This window comes from Labeo rohita, chromosome 25 (assembly GCF_022985175.1).
Source record: "Labeo rohita strain BAU-BD-2019 chromosome 25, IGBB_LRoh.1.0, whole genome shotgun sequence".
NCBI lineage: Eukaryota > Metazoa > Chordata > Actinopteri > Cypriniformes > Cyprinidae > Labeo > Labeo rohita.
Window position 1 is genome coordinate 13140412 of NC_066893.1, and position 19978 is coordinate 13160389.

Below are 19978 nucleotides of genomic sequence, written 5' to 3' on the forward strand. Positions count from 1 at the left end.
CTTTTTTAATAAATCTGCAAAAATGTCTTCAATTCTGTGTTTTTCTGTCAATATGGGGTGCTGTGTGTACATTAATGAGGAGAAAAATGAACTTAAATGATTTTAGCAAATGGCTGCAATATAACCAAGAGTGAAAAATTTAAGGGGGTCTGAATACTTTCCGTACCCACTGTATCTATGGGCACATCAGTGAACCTGATGTTATTGTTTACACGGTCGTCAATGATACACAGAAAGAATGTGGGCAGCCACGCCATCGTTTTCAAAAGTCTCTGTTTTGGTCCGTTTACACTGAAACGCAACCCCGGAGTTTTGAAACTAAAACAGGGTCTGCAGCGTTTTCAAAAGTCTCCGTTTTCAAGGGTCGAAAACGCCGGAGTAGTGTAAATGACAGGCGTAACTGTAGCAAAAGTTATGCGGTTTAAAACGAAAACGCACTAGTGTAAACGCAGCATTAGTATAAACAGAGCAAAACAGAGACTTTTGAAAACGATGGTGTGGCTGCTCACATTCTTTCTGCATATCCTTAATCACTGTGTAAACAATAACATCACACTCATTGTCGTACCCATAGATGTGTATAAGTAGATTCAGCATTCGACTGTTTCAAGCATGTAAATGCGTCCGCCATAGGGAATCTACCTATACATATTTACGGTTGTACCTGTGTGAATGGTCATGTGACATGCGTTTTTGGTTGTGTAGTGTAGACGGAGATCGTTTCTGAAACAGAGAAAACGCTAGTGTAGACGAGGATCGTTTTCATTTCAATGCTGTTTCAAAATGAAAACGCACTAGTGTAAACAGGGCCTTAGAATGTGACTTAACCAATCTGAATCAAGGACCAGACCATTTGTTTTATAATAGAAAACCAATGTTAGAAATTGCAATAATATTTCACAATATTACTGTTTTTTCTGTATTTTTGATCAAATAAATATAGCCTTGATGAGCGTAAAAGACATTAAAAATCTCATTGATCCAAAACATTTGAACAGCAGTGTATACACACACACACACACACACACACACATAAAAAATGCATGAGAAAACTGTTTTTGGAAAGATCTACCTGTTCGTTTCTGTTGTAGTATTACTCGACTCTTCATTCTCCATATTGCGCAGACGTTCCTGACGGGCTCGTCTCCGACGTTCCCGGGCTGCCTCCTCCTCATCATCGTGAGAGTTCATCCTGTAAAGGCGGTGGGACACAGACATGTAAGTAAAGACTCTCATTCTTTAGTATGAATGCAGACAGACAGTACTGACAGATATACGAATGCTCCTTGGCTCAGTGCTGAAAGAACGTGTGGGAAACACACTTCATAAACTTTACATCACCCCAAAGAGTCAATAATGGTTATACGACCAAATGTGAGCTTGAAAATCAATCTATACGGAGTCTACAAAAAAATATAAACAGATTTTAATACTGAAAAAACAGAAATTTCTCATATGTGACCCTGGAACCTCAAAACCAGTCTTAGGTAGCACGGGTATATTTGTAGCAAATAGCCAAAATGATTGATTTTTCTTTTATGCCAAAAATCACTAGGAGATTAAGTAAAGAACATGTTTCAGGAAGATATTTGTAAATTTAATTTTGGATTAGTAATATGCATTGCTAAGAATTTCATTTGGACAACTTTAAAGGCGATTTTTTCAATATTTTGATTTTTTTTTTGCACCCTAAGATTTTAGATTTTCAAATAGTTGTATCTCGGACAAATATTGTCCTATCCTAACAAACCATACATCGATGGAAAGCTTATTTATTCAGTTAATTTTGAAAAATTGACCCTTATGACTGGTTTTGTGATCCTGGGTCACATATGTACTTAAAGTTTAATATACAATATCATTTTAATGGTTTAACCTTGGTACATGTCAAAAACATGGCAATACAATTCCAATACCAATACTTTTCTGTTGACTAAATTAGACCTTGAGATTCATATAAACAGTTTCTTGTGTTTATTTATGCTTGGTTTGCCAGCTTGCTTAAGATGCTGGTCAGACGCAAAAACCTCAACTGTAATGAAATCTTTGAGGCATGGAAGTATACAGAGCGAGGTCTGGACTGCAATCTGAGGGGAGAGCTTTGTTAGCATCCTAGCGTCATGGTAAATTAGCAAGATTGTAAACTTAGATGCCAGAGTTCGAGCTCAGATGTTCTCAAATTCTCTGTCTTGCCGTTGTAGTTGATTGAGTCCGGCCTGGCTTGAGTTTGCCACGGCATGTTGGTGTTTATAAGGCAGTGAGAGCTCTTGAAATGGTCAATTGATGGAGGATGGGTTTTATTTTTTTCCCTTCTCCTCTTCACTTCCCTTCGCAATCATTTGCAGATGTTGTAGATGGTAGAGAGAAACCCATAACAGGGACCGCAATTCTGTTTCTCCATCTCGAGACCATCAGCGGAAATCCGAAACAATCCGATCCTCTCAGGGAGTTCCATATTAAAAAGGTCATCCAAAAAGACAGTCAGATGGAGTATCTGTGATTTTCCTGGAAGAACACAGTCTGTCTTCTGTAAGACGTGTTGCTGGATGAATACAATAGCTTTTAGACCTCCAGTGCGGCAGATGAAATGCAAGGAGAGACGGAGGGAAAAAGCTCACACTCCTGACAGATACCGAAACATTATGGTCAAATCTTGGAATAAAAGCAACAGTCAAAACATTCCAAAGTCTGTGGAGTTTCCTTAACCTGCTGCCGAGAGATTCAGCACATGACAGGCCAGATTCCCATTGTATTGAAGACCAGGGAAGCATTTCTCAAAAGCACTGTAAACCTAAGGTGATCGTGGAGACTGCTGGTGTCAGTGGGTTCTTCAATCTACTTAGACTTACAATGCTTTTGGGGAGCATTAGCTAGTCAAAAATACATAGCTGTGCTAGTTTTATGTCTTTCATATCACTCTGTGGTCTCTTTCTTTTCACGTAATAAAACAATTTCAGCTTAAAGTAATATTTCATGTCCATTCAGTTATAAAGTACGGTCAGTCTGTCATGATAAAACTCCTCAGGGTGATGAGACCCCTGCTTCTTGATTATTTTGTTATAATAACTGGACATCATCCACTACATTTTTTTTTCTTAAGTGAATAGATGATTATGTATAATATACTGTAATAAATAAATAATTTTAAAGGTAAAAGAATGTAAAAATAAGAGTAAAAAAAAAACATTAAAAATGAAGTACGTATAAAAACTATTATTATATAAAATATAAAATAATTTTAATGTGCCATATTAATTATAATTTAAAATATGTCATTATTTAATTTTTTTTAATATAAACTGCAATTAAAATGTATGGTGAAAATCTTTATTACCTTTAACAAGACAATGCATTTTACATAAAATAAAGTATTTTAATTGTTTGAGTACATGCATTTAATATTTTATGTCCATTTATTATAATGTACGGTCAGTCTGTCATGATAACAGAATAAACTCATTCAGGGCGATAAAAGACCCCTGTTTCTCGGTTATTTTGTTATAATAACAGGATGTCATCCACTACATATTTCTTTTTTTTTGGGTGAATAGATGATTGTGAATTAAGAAAAATCATTTTAAAGGAAAAGTCAAAATAAATATAACAATTAAAAATTAAAACCAAAGCCAAAAATTAAAACATTAAAAATGTAATGTTAATGTGCCATATTATTTCTAATTTAATTAATATAATAATATCAATATTAGTTTAAAATATTTTAAATCTAAAAAAGCCATTTTAAAGGAATATAAAAATAAACATTAAAAAATGTAATCATCAAAAATCTAAATTAAAACATTACAGTTTAATGTATCACAGTATTTAAAATGCAAAATATCATAATATTAGTTTAACACATTTTAATTTTTTTTAAATATAAATGGCAATAAAACTGATGGTGCAAATCTATATTACCTTCAACAAGACAATGCATGTACTTATACAAATAAGTATTTTTATTGTATAAGTACATGCATTTAATATTTCATGTCCATTTATTATAATGTATATCAGTCTGTCATAATAACAAAAACTTGTACAAGGTGATAAGAAACCCTTGATTCTTGGTTATTTTGTTATAATAACTGGACATCATTCATTACATATTTCTTTCTCAGAATTATAGATAACTATGTATAATATAAATGCAAAAACAAACAAAAAACATTAAAACATTTATGTAAATATTAGTTTACCATTTTTAAATGTAAATTGCAATAAAATTCATGGTGAAAATCTATATCACTTTTAACAAAACAATGCATGTACATGCATTTAATATTCCATGTCCATTTATTAAAATGTACAGTCAGTCTGTCATGATAAAAAATTAAACTCTTTCAGGGTGATAAAAGACCCCTGCATTTTGATTATTTTGTTATAATAACAGGATATCATCCACTGCATATTTCTTTTTTTAGCTGAACAGATAAATATGTATATTTATACTATAAAAAAAAAATAATTTTAAAGGTAAAGTAAAAATAAAAATAAACATTAAAAATGAAAAACAAAACTTAAAACATTAAAAATGGTATTTTAATGTGCCGTGTTATTCATAATATAAAATGTCTTTTTTAAATATAAATTGCAATAAAATTTATGGTAAAAATCTACATAAGCTTCAACAAGACAATGCATGAACTTATACAAAAAAGTATTTTTAAATTTTAAATGCAAAATAAAAGTCATATTATTATAAACTACAGGACAAGAATGTTCCCAGTAGTCCTTGCATTATATTATAAAAAGGCTTTTCATCATGTGACGTTCACGCTCTTGCATCCTCTAAATATGCATCAGTGAAAGCCTAAATGATTGGTCAAGTGTAAAGTCAATCATAGAAATGATGTAATATTGTGAAATCCTTTTTGGGACGCTGAAAAGATGAATGAAGACTGAATCCCTATAATTCACATGCTGAATAAATGAATTAGAAGCCACACCATTTCTTTGACAATATGGTTGATACTTGAAAAGTAAGTCTGACAGAATTATGATGGCATCGTTCTGAAGTGGTAATATGTTGAAACTATTGAACGAGCAACCACATTTAGAAAATATGCTGCTGCATCTGGTGAGCTGTTTAATCAAGCACAAGGGATTTATGGGTGTACCATGGTCACTTCCTTTGAAATAAATATGCGGGTTCTCTCCGTTGCTGTTTTGTACTGGAAACCAGGACGGGCAGCTGGGATTTGGGGGAGTTCAATAATAATTTTCATCAAGAATATTTCTTTTCCAGATATGATTCCAATAAAGTTTGTTTTCTCCACTACAAAGCCAATGGATGTGGTAGAAATGCCTTGAGGTTTCTTTCTTGAGACTCATCCATCTCAATAAAGTTGCTCTCTCGGTCATTCCAGCACATATGCACCGAATGGTTTCTGAAACCAGACTGAAATATGACATTGTGCAGCAGAAGTGAAGGATTGTGAAGATGAGAAATATATTCCCCACACTCAGAGTCGAACATGCACACAAAGGGAAAAAGTGTCAGAATGAATCATTTCTCCAGATAGAAGTTATTAAGTAAGGCGTGGTGGGTTTGGCCTGAGTATTCACTGGACTTGAAAGTGATTTTTATCAAAGGTTTGATTTCCTTTTAAGCTTTGATTTTTGACACAATGAAGCTTAAATGTGACTTTTTGTGTGATTTTTTTTTTTTCTCGTCTGTTCACTTTCTATTAACTGACTTACATTTTAGCCACAAGTAGCTGTTTTTCCTCTATTTCGTCATTGAAAATAGTTCCAAACAAAGCAACAGCAACTATTTAGCATCTCTGAGCAACACACAACGGTGTTTCATTACTAAATCAATCAGCCATTTGAACAAATCAGTTGAATGAATGACTCAATGACTTGACAATGATCTGCCATCACCTACAGGACGATTTTAGGTTTATATTTAAAGTAAATTTTCCCTTTTTTGCCCCAAATCATTTCAAATATTAGTATTAAATCAAATACCAGCACAATAACATATTCAGCAAAATATTGTCTAATTATTGTTATACAAAAAATTCCAGAAAATATTTAGATTTTTGCCAAAAAATGTTCTCTTTATAGGTTTTAAATCATTTCTAGAAATGTTTTTAAATATATATTTTCTATGTTAAAAGTATTATTTTAAAACCTATTGAAATATTAATTTTTAAATATCTTTACAGTTTTGGGGAGTTGCACCACACAACATTTTACAACCTAAACTAACCTTGTCTTGTTCATAAAAGTTGATCAAATTTTAATAATAAAAATAAAAATCTATAAAATTTGATGATGTCAAAAAAGTCAAATTTGTGATATTTAAGTATCATTGAAATACTATTAAATAATTATTAATTATTAATTTCCGTTATTTTCATTTTAGTAATAGTAAAAGTTTTAGTAATATTGTGGTGTGTTTTTGTCATTTTTAGTAGCTTTTTTCTGAAATACATTTATATAGTTTTTATTAATTTTTATTTCAGGTTTAGTTTTAGTCATTTAGTCAGTAAAGTGAAACTAAATGAAAATTTAAAATGTTGGTGCAATTAAATTTAATAATTATTATTTATTTATTTATTTATTTTATTTATTATTTTTTATAAAGTTTTATATATATATATATATATATATATATATATATATATATTCAAAAGTTTGGGATCAGTAAGATTTTTAATGTTTTTTTTAAAGAAGTTTCTTATGCTCATCAAAATTCCACTTATTTGATCAAAACCACAGACAAAAAAGTAATATTATGAAATATTATTGCAATTTAAAACAGTTTTCTATTTTAATATACAAATATAATTTATTTCTGTGATTCAAAACATTTTATTTTCAGCATCATTACTCCAGTCTTCAGTGTCACACAGTCCTTCAGAAATCATTCTGATATGCTGATTTATTATCAATATTAGAAACAGTTGTGCTGCTTAATATTTTTTTGGAACCTGTGATGTTTTTTTTAGGATTCTTTGATGACTAAAAAAAGTTAAAAAGAACAGCATTAATTAAAAATAGAAATCTTTTCCAACAATATAAGTCTTACTATCACTTTGTATCAATTTAATTAATTCTTGCTAAATAAAAGTATTAGTTTCTTTAAAAAAAAAAAAAAATAAAAAAAAAAAATGACTGACCTCAAATTTTAAACAGTAGTGTATATTGTTTCAAAAGATTTCTATTTTAATTAAATTCAGTTCTTTTTTAACGTTTTATTCATCAACAAATCCTGAAAAAAGAATCACAGGTTCCAAATAAAATATTAAGCAGCAAAAATGTTTCCAACATTGATAATAAATCAATGGAAGGATCATGTGACACTGTACTGAGGTAATGATGCTGAAAATTCAGCTTTGCATCACAGAAATAAATTATATTTTAAAGAATATTAAATGTCTGAAAATGTCTGCCAGACCCCATCCAAGCTGACAGAGCTTGAGAAGTGAAGAGGTGAGGAGAAGAATGGCAAATGATTGCCAGATTGCCAGTTGCCAAATACTTGAGGCTGTAAAGGTGCTTAATTTAAGGGTATGAATACTTATGCAATGTACCTATTTCAGTGTTTTATTTTTAATAAGTTTGCAAGGTTGTCACAAGAAAGCGTTATCCTACTTTTCTGAATCTGTATTACAAAGACTATTGTATAAAACTAAAAATAGCCCTGAGGATAAACACTTCTAGACTCGAAATATTGCAAAGACAGAAACCCATGATAGTGTATGTTAGAGTAACTAACAACCAAAGAAACTGGAACGATGCCGATCTAACATCTGTAGCTTTTCCAAGGACATTATTATACTGCTTACTACCACCACCACCTCCCAAATTTCACAAACAATACAAAACTGCTCATGTGTATTCCATCCTACGTGAACATGTGATCATATGTGCTGACAGTCATGTGTAACTCTAGTATGTGCTTTCATCTGTTCTTATTCCCTCACAAAGAGCAGTAAAGCATCTGTCATCTCCAGTAGTACACGTCTGCAGATCAGTCCTTAAATGGAGCGCTGGACAGTGGGAGATCTAGAAGGATGGAGCAACTGCAGCTCTCGGTCTATGAGTGGGCCAAGTCGCCCTGAACTATAAACACACTGAACAAACCTGGCCTGCCAAACCCACAGTGCACATTGGCCATGCTAATACACAGTTTTATGTATTTCAAGAATTAATATGAAGAGTTTTAATAAAGTAATAAAGTTTTGCCATCTTTAAATGACCACTTTAAATGTCCATATTTTTCATATTACACAAGAATTTTAATGTTCGCTGCTGGGTAGCACTTCAAGCTGTTTTTGAAATAAAGATGGATTTCCACAGAAGGCTTGTGTAAAAACAGAAACATTAATAAATCTAATCTGGTGTAAACAAAAGCAGTTTAAAGAGAATAATTGACATTTATTGTGCACAAAAGACCAATAATGCATGCCAATGCTATTTCTCTTCTTTATAATGACATTAAACATTGCTTCACTGTATCCACTAGTAGCAACATGATAGCATTATATATCTGCATTTGTTTTATTTATGTATTTATTTATTTATTTATTGCTACAGTAGTCAATATTCTTAATGGTGATTCTCATTTACTATAACATATATATTTTTATTGAAACCAGCATAATTTAGACAATACAACAAACTATAGCACTCTTTAAAAATAATTTAGTATTTAAATACTACAGTAATGATAAGATTTTATTTTGCTCTAAAACAAAGATAAGTACAAAAAAAATGCTTAATTTTCGAACAAAATTGCGCCTGTATTACAATATTTTTAAAGATATTCTGAATTGTTTTTTTGTTTGTTTTTTTGCAGTGTTCATTATTCTCAATGGTGATTCTCATTTGAAATTTACTATAACATATTTATTTTGATTGAAAGCAGCATAATGCATAATTTACCCAATACAACAAACTAGCTTTGTTTTAAAATAATTTAGCATTTAAATAATACATAATTGTTTTTTTTTTAATTACAGTAATGATAATAAGATTTTATTTTGCATTGAATATGAAATATATATATATATATATTTATATATTATTATTATTATTATTATTTGTAATATAAAATCTAATTTTACTTTATTTAAAATAAATTATGTTTATTTTACTTTAGAATATAAATATTTCATAAATTATATAAATATATATTGTATATATGTATATCTTCCAAAAACAAAATTTTGCCTGTATTATTTTGTTTTTTTGCTGCAGTATTCATTATTCTCAATGGTGATTCTCATTTGAAAGTTACTGTAACATATTTATTTTTATTGAAAGCAGTGTAATTTAGACAACACAACAAACTAGCTTTATTTTTTAAATAATTTAGCATTTAAATAATACATAATTGTTTTTTTTTCATTACAGTAATGATAATAAGATTTTATTTTGCATTGAAATAATGATAATTGCTAAAATGCTGCATTTTTTAAATATAATTTCTCATTCCTTTGTGTGATTATAGTTGCCTATAACTAAAAATAAAAACAAACAAACACAAAAACCATTTTCATTACTTGAAAATTTTTCATTTTAATTTCTCATATTTTGTTTAACTTAATGTACTAAAATAACTGAAACAGATCATAAAAACAAAAATGCATTCAAAATATTAAAATCCTAATAGTGTTTCAGTGATACTAAAATAACACTATTTTGCATTGAGATTTCATCATTTGACTAAACTAAATTAAACTGAACTAGTCCACATCCCATATGCCAGTCAAACTATTTCTTGTCTGAAAGAAACTATCACACCCCTAAAAATACATATCCAATGTGAGTCTGTCTAAAATCAGATATTATTTGGATTTACTCTTCCAACCCATCAACTGTAACAAAACACTGTAAAAGTAGGAAGACTTTTACAAGCATGTCAACCTTTATAAGGAATAGAGAGGCGAGCATAGAAGCGGTTGTTTGGATCACACAGACGCAGGCCTCTCCAACTTGGCCAGACTATTACAGACAGCACTTCTGTGGCTTAAAATAGCATTAAATTTATCATCGAGATGACAGTGATCTGAATTTTATTGCATCATTTAAAATAATGAATCCCATTTAATTATAAATGCAACTGAGAGCAAATTTAACATTTTATTTTTTTTTAAAAGAGGTGAATGATGTGTCTAAATGTGACTTACTTCTCTGCCTCCCGCTGCATCTCTTCTCGCTTTTGTCTCCGTAACTCTCTGCGACGCTCAAAATCAAAGTCCTCGTCCATGATTCACACAGAGCTCTTGGGGTACACGCTGAAAGAGAGAAAGACAGAGTGGGGATTTATAAAGATTTGAGCTGTCCCGATCACTTTAATTCAAAGTCAAGACACTCACTGTCAGCTGTTTGGCTTAGAACGTACCAGGACCACAACATTCCACTTTCTTGATCTATTTCTCAGGAACAACTACCAGGAAAGGCAAACTATGCCACACATTTCACTTCACCACTGATTCTCTCCACTCATGGAAATATTATTTCAAGTTTCAATATCCTTCATTCTTAACTCTCACCTCTTGCCACACAATATTTATACATCATTTTAAGAACTGATATAATTTACATGCTATGTGCAGGAGCTTCATATATGTACTGTATCACTTTTAAATATATTTTGTTCACATACAATTTTCTTTCTTTTTTGTATATCATATAAAGAGGGAAAACATCTAATTGCTGAAATTACATATGATAACTTAATAATTGAATGTTTTATCACCAATATTTAAAAAATAATTTAGAGATGCCATCTGTTATTGGTTGGAATCTTATGAAGCCCCTCCCAAAACCGACACAGTTGGTTGGCCCAGTGTTGCTATGTCGAAAATGCGAAAACGCCACAGAGTTTTAGGAGGGAATTATTATTAAAGGAGAAGTCCACTTCCAGAACAACAATTTACAAATAATTTACTCACCCCCTTGTCATCCAAGATCTTCATGTCTTTCTGTCTTTAGTCGTAAAGAAATTATGGTTTTTGAGGAAAACATTTCAGGATTTTTTTGCATATAATGGACTTCATTGGTGCCCCGAATTTTGAACTTCCAAAATGTAGTCTAAATGCAGCTTCAAAGGGCTCTAAATGATCCCAACCAAGGAAGAAGGGGCTTATCTAACGAAACGATTGGTCATTGTTTTCGAAAAATAAAAGTTTGTATACTTTTTAAGCACAAAAACCTGTTTAGCACAGGCTCTGGGATGCACGTCTACGGGTCGTTCCTGAACGATTCATTCATTTTGAACGAATCTTAAATGTGACTTGGGAAGAATGAGTCGTCTCGGGGAGTGATTTGTTCAGTCGCGCATGCGCAACATCCTATTAGGTTCTGTACTGGAATTAGTTCACCTGTTTCGAGTCTTCGGGTTTTTTGAGTCGTTTGTTCATCTTATAGGGCTGTCACGTGATGCTGATTTTGCTAAAATGAACGAAATGAAAGAAATGATTGGAAAAAGATTAGTTCATTTTGCTTAACGAGACTCAAAGGTCTGAGTCGGTAAAATGATCCGAACTTCCCATCACTACTACGAATCATGTCTAAGTTCATTGTCTGTGTACTCTGGCTTAAAAAGTATAAACAAACACTTATGAGGATGTGGAAAAGTGTCGAAAAAGTGTCAAAAATCCATGTTATTTTCTCCTACAACTTCAGAATTGTCCGACATGTTGTACCTTTTTGTTTGTAAACAGCGTTTTACTTACTGGCACTTTCTTAGTCTTTGCACATTCGCTTTGTAAACACTGGGTCTGTAGTTCCGCCTGCCTTCCGCGTGACCTTTTCATCGTGATTCAATAGTACATGAACGCGCATCCCAGAGCCTGTGCTACACAAGCTTTTGTGCTTAAAAAGTGTACAAATTTTATTTTCCGAAAAAAGATACCAATCGTTTCGCTAGATAAGACCCTTCTTCCTCGGCTGGGATCGTTTAGAGCCCTTTGAAGCCGCATTTAAACTACATTTTGGAAGTTCAAAATCGGGGCACCAATGAAGTCCATTATATTCAGAAAAATCCTGCAATGCTTTCCTCAAAAACCATAATTTCTTCACGACTGAAGACAGAAAGACATGAACATCTTGGATGACAAGGGGGTGAGTAAATTATTTGTGAATTGTTGCTTTGGAGTTCTCCTTTAACCTACATGGCTTACTTTAGTTCAACATGTATAAAAAGTAGTTATGGCGAACATAGTTTACATATTTAACACAACAAAGCAAAGAATGTGTACTTGAAATATTCGTTTACAATCCACTACTAAGAATTGAAGCAGTCAATTCAGTATTACTATTATCCTGACATCATCTTCTCTGGAGGTAGGACGAAGCAATAATGACCTACCGCTTTACCTGAAAACAAATGCCCGGCTTTGTGGGTTTGGAAACATGTCTGCCAAGGTGTAGGTCACCATGACAAATTCTGCCAGGTGTTAAGCAGCCAAGTGTTAGCCAAGCAGACGTCCTCATAAGTGTTTGTTTATGTGTGCCCATTAGGCACTGCTGCATTTCTCTAGCATTACTACTCGAGTGCTGCTTATTTAATAGAACCTTTTTGGAACGACTGCTATTTAGGATTGCAGACAGAGACTAAAATGGTTACAAATGTGACAACAGTTAAAAATTGCGAGACGAGTGTCCTCAGGCGGTTTCATTGCATGTCATACCGCTAAAGCGCGCTGCAGCGTTTCCTGAACACGACAATGGTCGCAAAAATGACTCTGATTTTGAACCGGTTTTTTTTTTAATAATTGGAAATTCAAGAAAGAGTCTGAAAAGGTTGTGTAGTTTATTAATGGCTTGATGAACTAAAACAGATGAATAGAACTTTATGTTCCTGAGACTTGAGATGTAAATGTTTGTAATTTTTTGCCTTTATCCACTTTATTCTTCAACGTGGAAGTAAGCCTATGGACGAGTGAAATAACGAGAAGAGTAACAGCGTGCAGTAAATGATAAAACTGTTTGCACTACAAAGCAGTGTGGTCATAATTAAGATAATACATTAAAATAATGTGGTAAGACAAATCAATCTGCAATATCAAGCAGCAGCCAGACTCTTATGGCAAAAATAGAGTGTTTTCACGTTACATCATCAATCCAGAAATCGGCCATTGTGGCGGCACTTAACGTAAACGATGCCATTGAACCTAATGGAAGTCATGCATGTGCTTGGGAAAAAAAACAAAGAAACGAAACTAATTCACTATGTCGGGATAAGAAATAGAAAGAGGAATTGTCGGGTCATCAGTCCGCGACAAAGGAGGCAGATCATACGAATATTTACCACCTATTACAGGGTTTAACAATATGGCCCAAAATGTGGAAATATTATGTTACTATACCAGAAACGCTGAAGACGGACATAAAGAGGAGAAAATACTGTAGCAGGCAGATCAGTCTCACTGTTCACAATGCACAAAATATTAGGAACAAACTCCTAAATAATGAATTGTAGGTAATTTTACATGGCATTTTCTTTTCATCTAGCATCTGTATAAAGCATTATAAAGCAGTATTAATAAGTGCAGCTTTGTGTAGAGCAGTAACCAAGGAAACACTATCACAGCTTAGTGTTGAGCCCAGTATTAACTTTAGTTTGTCAAAATATTGCACCCTTTCCTGATTAGTAAGTCCTTCTCTATATGATTTAGCTTCCACACATTTTTCTGTGGTTTAGACAGCATAAATTAGTAGAGCAACATCTTCAGTGGTACATGCAATCCATGCTGCTGTTTACATATGAGTATCGCTGCAATGGCCGCGCATCCGGGTAACTGACCAAAATGTGACGTTGGTGCAAACCCTCTATAAGGTGGATACTGAATGTGTGCTGTTCTAGTGCACAAGTGACACTTAAAAAAGTAAAAAAAACCAAAGAAATATAAGTTTACAGTTGAATTATTAATACAAACAAAAAATGGAAATGCATTACATTTTAAACGGACAACAAACATTTACAAGTTTTTCTTTTTTTGTTTTGTCAAATAATTTTTTTTTGTTCACCCAAAAATGAAAATTCTGTCCTAATTTTCTTTCCCTCATGTTGTTACAAACCTGTATGAATTGCTTTCTTCTGTTGAACATATAATAAGATATTTGAGGCTTTGCATTTGCGTCACAATTTGGTCAGTTACCCAGATGCTCAAGTATCGGCAATACTCGGATGTAAACAACAGCATGGATTGCACGGTTGATGTACTACTGAATGTGTTGTTCTGCTAATTTATGCTATCTAAACCACGAAGAAATATGTAGAAGCTTCTAAATCATAAAGAGAAGGAAAGGGCGCAATATTTTGGCAAACTAAAGTTAATAGGTGGTAAAGATACGTACAAGCAGTACTGATTATGATATAAGCCTAATATTTCACCTACAGGACCTGAAATGATAAGAACAAAGACACATGTTGTCAAGATTCTTGCCCTGGAAATCAATTTTTTGCACAGTTCTCCTTGATTTGTTATAACTTTTGGCAGTCTATAGTACTCCAAATGTTCTTCCCAGTCAGACCAATTAGTACAGCCCAAAACATGGCGATAAATGACCATTTTCAGCAGCAATAATCAGCAAAATATGTGAGTTTCGTTCAGTTCAGTGGCACTGTGTACATTCAGTGCTGCCAAAATGGCCGATTGATGACGTGTCGTGAAAACACGGAAGAATGTTGGTTACCAAACAGTGCTGGTAGCCTTTTTTTCCATGCTATGGCAGTCAGTGGCTACCAACATTCTTCAGATTATCTTCTTTTAAATTCAACGGACGAAAGAATTTCAGACAGGTTGAGGGTGAGGGTGACAGAATTTTTATTTTTAAGTGAACTATTGGACTATTTTAACAATGTTCTTACAACCTTTCTGGACATTGAACATGTTAGTTGTGTTGCTGTCTATGCAGGGTCAGAAAGCTGTCGGATTTCGTCAAAAATATTTTAATTTGTGTTTTGAAGATGAACGAAGGTCTTTCGGGTTTGGAACGACATGAGGGTGAGCAGTTAACGACAAAGTTTTGTACCATTCCTTTAAGCATCACTCCTAGTCATCCACAGCATAAGCCTTTGAATTTTAATACGGTGTGGTTCGGGTTGGTTAGACAGCACTTTATCATCTGTGACGGGAAACCTGGTCGGACAATTCTATTAAGAATCACATAGTTTGTCTCTTTGCAAGACGCCGACCTCAATTTTATATTATAATACCTTTGCATCGATATGGGAACAATTAGGCTGGTGGTGTCACAAAGCCTGTTCTGTGTTCTTCTCTCTATATCACATGTGTGGAGCGCTGGGCCAGACAGAAAGCACCCAGCAGGCTAGAGGTGAGTGGACTTGTTGGACGGCTGCTTCCACCGGAGCTGCAGGCGTGTTTGGTTTGGCTCTCCTCCAGAGGGAGAGGAACAAGGCTCTTGCACCAGTCTAAAGAGTCTCCATATGTGCGTAAAGTGAAAAAAGTCTTGTAATGGTGACCTCATGTGAGGGCTTTCTGGGTGACAGACACATAAGGCTTTCCTGAACCCTCTTAACCCGTGCCTACAACCTGTCACATCTGTCAGCAGAAGCCTGATGTGCTTTGACCACTGGGTTAATGTGTTGCAACTACGCATAGGACAATATGTAGGCAATTTCCTAAATTTGCATTGGGTTTGATGTGAGAAACTGTTGTTGAGCCCAGTGGAAAACTAGTGGATTGATCAGATTTCAGTGGAACACTTTTCACTGCATTTATCAAATATAATCAAAAGGCAGTTTTAACACTTTTGACAGTTTTGCAAAGGAAATTTGTAAAGGAACCAGTGGACAAGCATCAGTCCTGTTTTATTAACTGTGGTAAATCAGGGATTTATTAGTTAAATATTACATAGTCAAAATTGTATGGGTGAATTAAGTCCATAATCTTTTAATTTAAAACAAAACTTTTATTAAATGTTGTCTGAAGACAATTTTAATAGTATCTTTTTACTGAATTTGAGAATTTTAATTACAATTTAAATGATAAACATAACTTGAGTGAAAATGTTATATCAACGTATTTTTATTATATTAATAAAAATATATATATTTCTTTAGTTTACATAGTAATGTTTTAATATTAAATTTCTTTAATTATATTGCTGATATTTAAATTTTTTTAAACAAAAATGTTCAATTTTATTTATTTACACTACCAGACAAAAGTTTTTGAACAGTACTATTTTATTTTATTTATTTGATCCAAAGTACAGCAAAAACAGTAAAATTTTGAATCTTGATTACTATTTAAAATAACTGTTTTCAATCTGAATATATTTTAAAATGTAATTTATGTCGTGATCAAAGCTACATTTTCAGCATCATTACTCCAGTCTTCAGTGTCACATGATCCTTCAGAAACTATTCTAATATGCTGATTATTATCAATATTTAAATCAGCTGAGTAAATTTTTTCAGGATTCATTGATGAAAGATCCAAAGATCAGCATTTATCTTTTATTTAGCAAGGATGCTTTAAATTGATCAAAAGTGATGATAAAGACATTTCTAATGTTACAAAAGATTCCTGTTTCAGATAAATGCTGTTGTTCTGAACTTTCTGTTCATCAAAGAAACTTGAAAACTCTATTCAGATATTTTCAACATAATAATAATGATAAGAAATGTTTTTTGAGCAACAAATCAGAATATTAGAATGATTTCTAAAGGATCATTTCTGGAGTAATGATGCTACAAATTCAGCTTTGAAATCACAGGAATAAATTATACTATATTATAAAATATATTCAAACAGAAACCATATATTTAAATAGTAAAAATATTTTAAAAATTACTGTTTTTGCTGTATTTTGGATGAAATAAATGCAAGCTTGGTGTGCAGAAAAAACTTCTTTAAAAACATTAAAAATCTTACTGTTCAAAAACTTTTGACTGGTACTGTATAGTAAATGAATGATTGAAAAGTTTAAATGAACTTTTCAGAATTCTAAAACATCTTTATTTACACTGTGTATTTATTTAGGTTTTTTTTTTTTGCTTTAATGAAAAACGAAAAAATTGCAGACTTTCCTTAAGGTCCGAAACTTTTAAACTCAGTTGCATGTCTCTTTAGCACTCTGTATTTCTGAAATACTTTTCCGTATGTTAGGACAAAACATGAGGACTTGATAAACAAAATCAACAACTACACGAACAAATGGAGACACTAAAAAATTCTGGAATTTCCTCAATGCAAAATAGCTGTTAAACTAGAGGTTAATAAAACCTCTACTTTTTCTTTTTCTGTTTCCATTTCTCTTGCTCATTACAGAAAGAAATTACACAATGCTTTTGGGTACAGTGGGCATGTTATACATTTCCCAGACTCCCTTTCGCTGTCCAGTCTTCCTACCACAAGTTATCGTCGAGTCCGCAAATCATTTCCACATGACGGAGATGGAGAACATATTCTAATTTACACATCTGTGACTGATTCCAGGTCCTGGGCAATTTGCCCTCTTCATGGTTTTAATTTTTTTATGCAGAAAGTTTGAATGCACTAGATCCGCTAGTATGACCAACATAATACACACAGATGAAAAAAAGCTTGAAATGAAATGAATATCATTAGAACTTTTACAGTACAGACTGACAGATCTTGTCCAAATCAGTTAAAAAGATTTATATAGCATATCTTAAGCCCGTCATGGAATTCCTGTGAGTCAGGAAGTCAGCATTTTGGATCCATTGCTACCACCCAGGTAAGACTGGGTGAAGCCGTTTATAGTGACATAACGAGCTGTCTAGTGGATTTTCTATAAAGCTTTATTATGTGCGGACAGGACAAACGTGTGGAGCCAGAATACACATCAGGGCAGGATCTACATCCAAGCCAAAACCAGCGAGAGCTGTGCAAGATGCTGAAACGATTTTCTAGTCACTGATAAAGTACCTGCTTTCCATTTGATTTATTCATTTATTCAGACATTTAGATACAGTGCATGAGAAAGGATTATTGCATATAGTTTCATCTTTCTTGCATCACTCTGTGGTCTCTTTCTGGTTATATAATGAAATAACTGAACATTTTATGGTGGTTCTTTTATTGGTTGTGTTCTGGTTATATTGACTCGGAGATGAAAATGGTGTTATCACATTTGACTAAAATTTATTCACTTCGCTCCCACAGTCACAAGATATAACAACCTAAAGGGCTAGTTCACCCAAAAATTGAAATTCTGCCATTAAATACTCACCATTCATTTATCTTCGCAACACAAGTTAAGATATTTCTGATGAAATCCAAGAGCTGACTCTGACTCTGCACAGACAGCAACACACCTGACACATTCAAAGCCCAGAAAGATTGTAAGGACATCATTAAAATAGTCCGTGTGACAACAGTGATTCAACCTTAATTTTAAAAAACTAAGAGAATACTTTTTGTGCACAGACATAATGACTTGTTTACAAGCAGAGGAATGCACACACATGCATCGTGTTACTCTTGTGAACGCGTGTTAATAATTGAATTGTTGAATAAAGTCAGTATTTTGTTTTCGCACAGAAAGTATTCTCGTAGCTTCATAATATTAAGGTTGAACCACATATCGATGTCCTTAATAATTTTCTGGGCTTTAAATGTGTCAGTTGCATTCCTGGCATGGTCAGAAAGCTCCTGGAGTTCATCAAAAATATCTTTATTTGTATTCTGAAGATAAACAAAGGTCTTACGGGTTTGGAACGACATGAGGGTGAGTAATTAATGACAGAATTTTCATTTTTGGGTAAACTATCCCTTTAACAAAATTTATCGTTTTTTGTGCATTTTAGGGATTGAACAGAAACGATCAATTGCTGGTCAAAAATGACCAGCCTACAAAAAAAGCTTAGAAATTCCAAATTCCAAAGTCCAAAAAGGAATACAAAACTTGCTAAATGAAAGAAAACGAGTTGATTAAAAGCTTGATTGAGGTGATAATACTGCATAATGAGAGATTTACAAGCAATTTTTACAAGGCTCGTCATTTTTGACCACTAAATTAAATGGATTTTTTCAGCAAACCGTAAGTGTTAATTTTCAGAAAGAAAAAATGTCATTAATTACTCACCCTCATGTCATTCCAAACCCGTAAGCCCTTCGTTCATCTTCAAAGACAAATTAAGATATTTTTAATGAAATCTGAGAACTTTCTGACCCTGCACAGACAGCAACGGTACTATTATTCTAAAGGTACTCTTGTGAACACACATTGAAGACTGACACGGAAGAGAGGAAATTGTTAAATAAAGTCGTTATTTTTGTTTCCTTTGCGCACAAAAAGTATTCTCACAGCTTCTTAAAATATCTAATAATTAATCCTGCTTACAATAGCGATGGCAAAAACCAGACAAATGCCTTGAAATATATTTTCTGATCAATGTCTTGAGCAGTGTTGGGAAAAGTTACTTTTAAAAGTAATGCATTACAGTTTTACGTTACTCCCTGAAAAAGTAACTAATTACGTTACTTAGTTACTCTTTATGGAAAGTAATGCGCTACATTACTTTTGCATTACTTTTTAAATCTGGGCAGGGCTTGCTTCTTTGTTTTTAATAAAAAACAATTCTAATGTAAAAGCCCTTTCAGCTATAAAAAAATTCAAGCACAAATGTTAGTTTAAAAGTAATTTTTGCTTATTAGTATGGTTGAATTGCATCATCGAAGGTCAGCAGCAAAGACACTGGTTAATAAAATGGAATTAAATGTTTTATTTAACATATTTAATTATTGTGGGGTTGCGTCATTCACAGCATTTCACAGTTTTAATTCATTTTGAGGAATACTGAATCTGTTTTTTGTGAGTGAGATGAATTAATGCATGTTCACATTTAGTCTAGAATACAGTAACATCATGTTTACTCCCAACAGGAGACTTGTCAATCAATAAATGGGAAAAAAAGTAACTGGCGTTACTTATTTGAAAAAGTAACTCAGATATTTTCTTAGAAATTCAAAAGTAATGCGTTGCTTTACTAGTTACTTGAAAAAAGTAATATTATTACGTA

General features: G+C 32.8%; 1 protein-coding gene across 1 annotated transcript in view; it reads right to left on the reverse strand.

Annotated features, from left to right (window-relative positions):
* Nucleotides 1–19978, reverse strand: part of cald1b (caldesmon 1b) — a 40338-nt gene that overhangs the window by 13157 nt on the left and 7203 nt on the right. Inside the window, exons 2-3 of the mRNA XM_051099284.1 lie at nucleotides 10143–10250; nucleotides 1073–1192 (exon numbers count right to left, since the gene is read on the reverse strand). Coding sequence (XP_050955241.1) covers nucleotides 1073–1192; nucleotides 10143–10222 — 200 coding nt within the window. The 5' untranslated portion in view covers nucleotides 10223–10250. The remainder of the gene's footprint in view (nucleotides 1–1072; nucleotides 1193–10142; nucleotides 10251–19978) is intronic.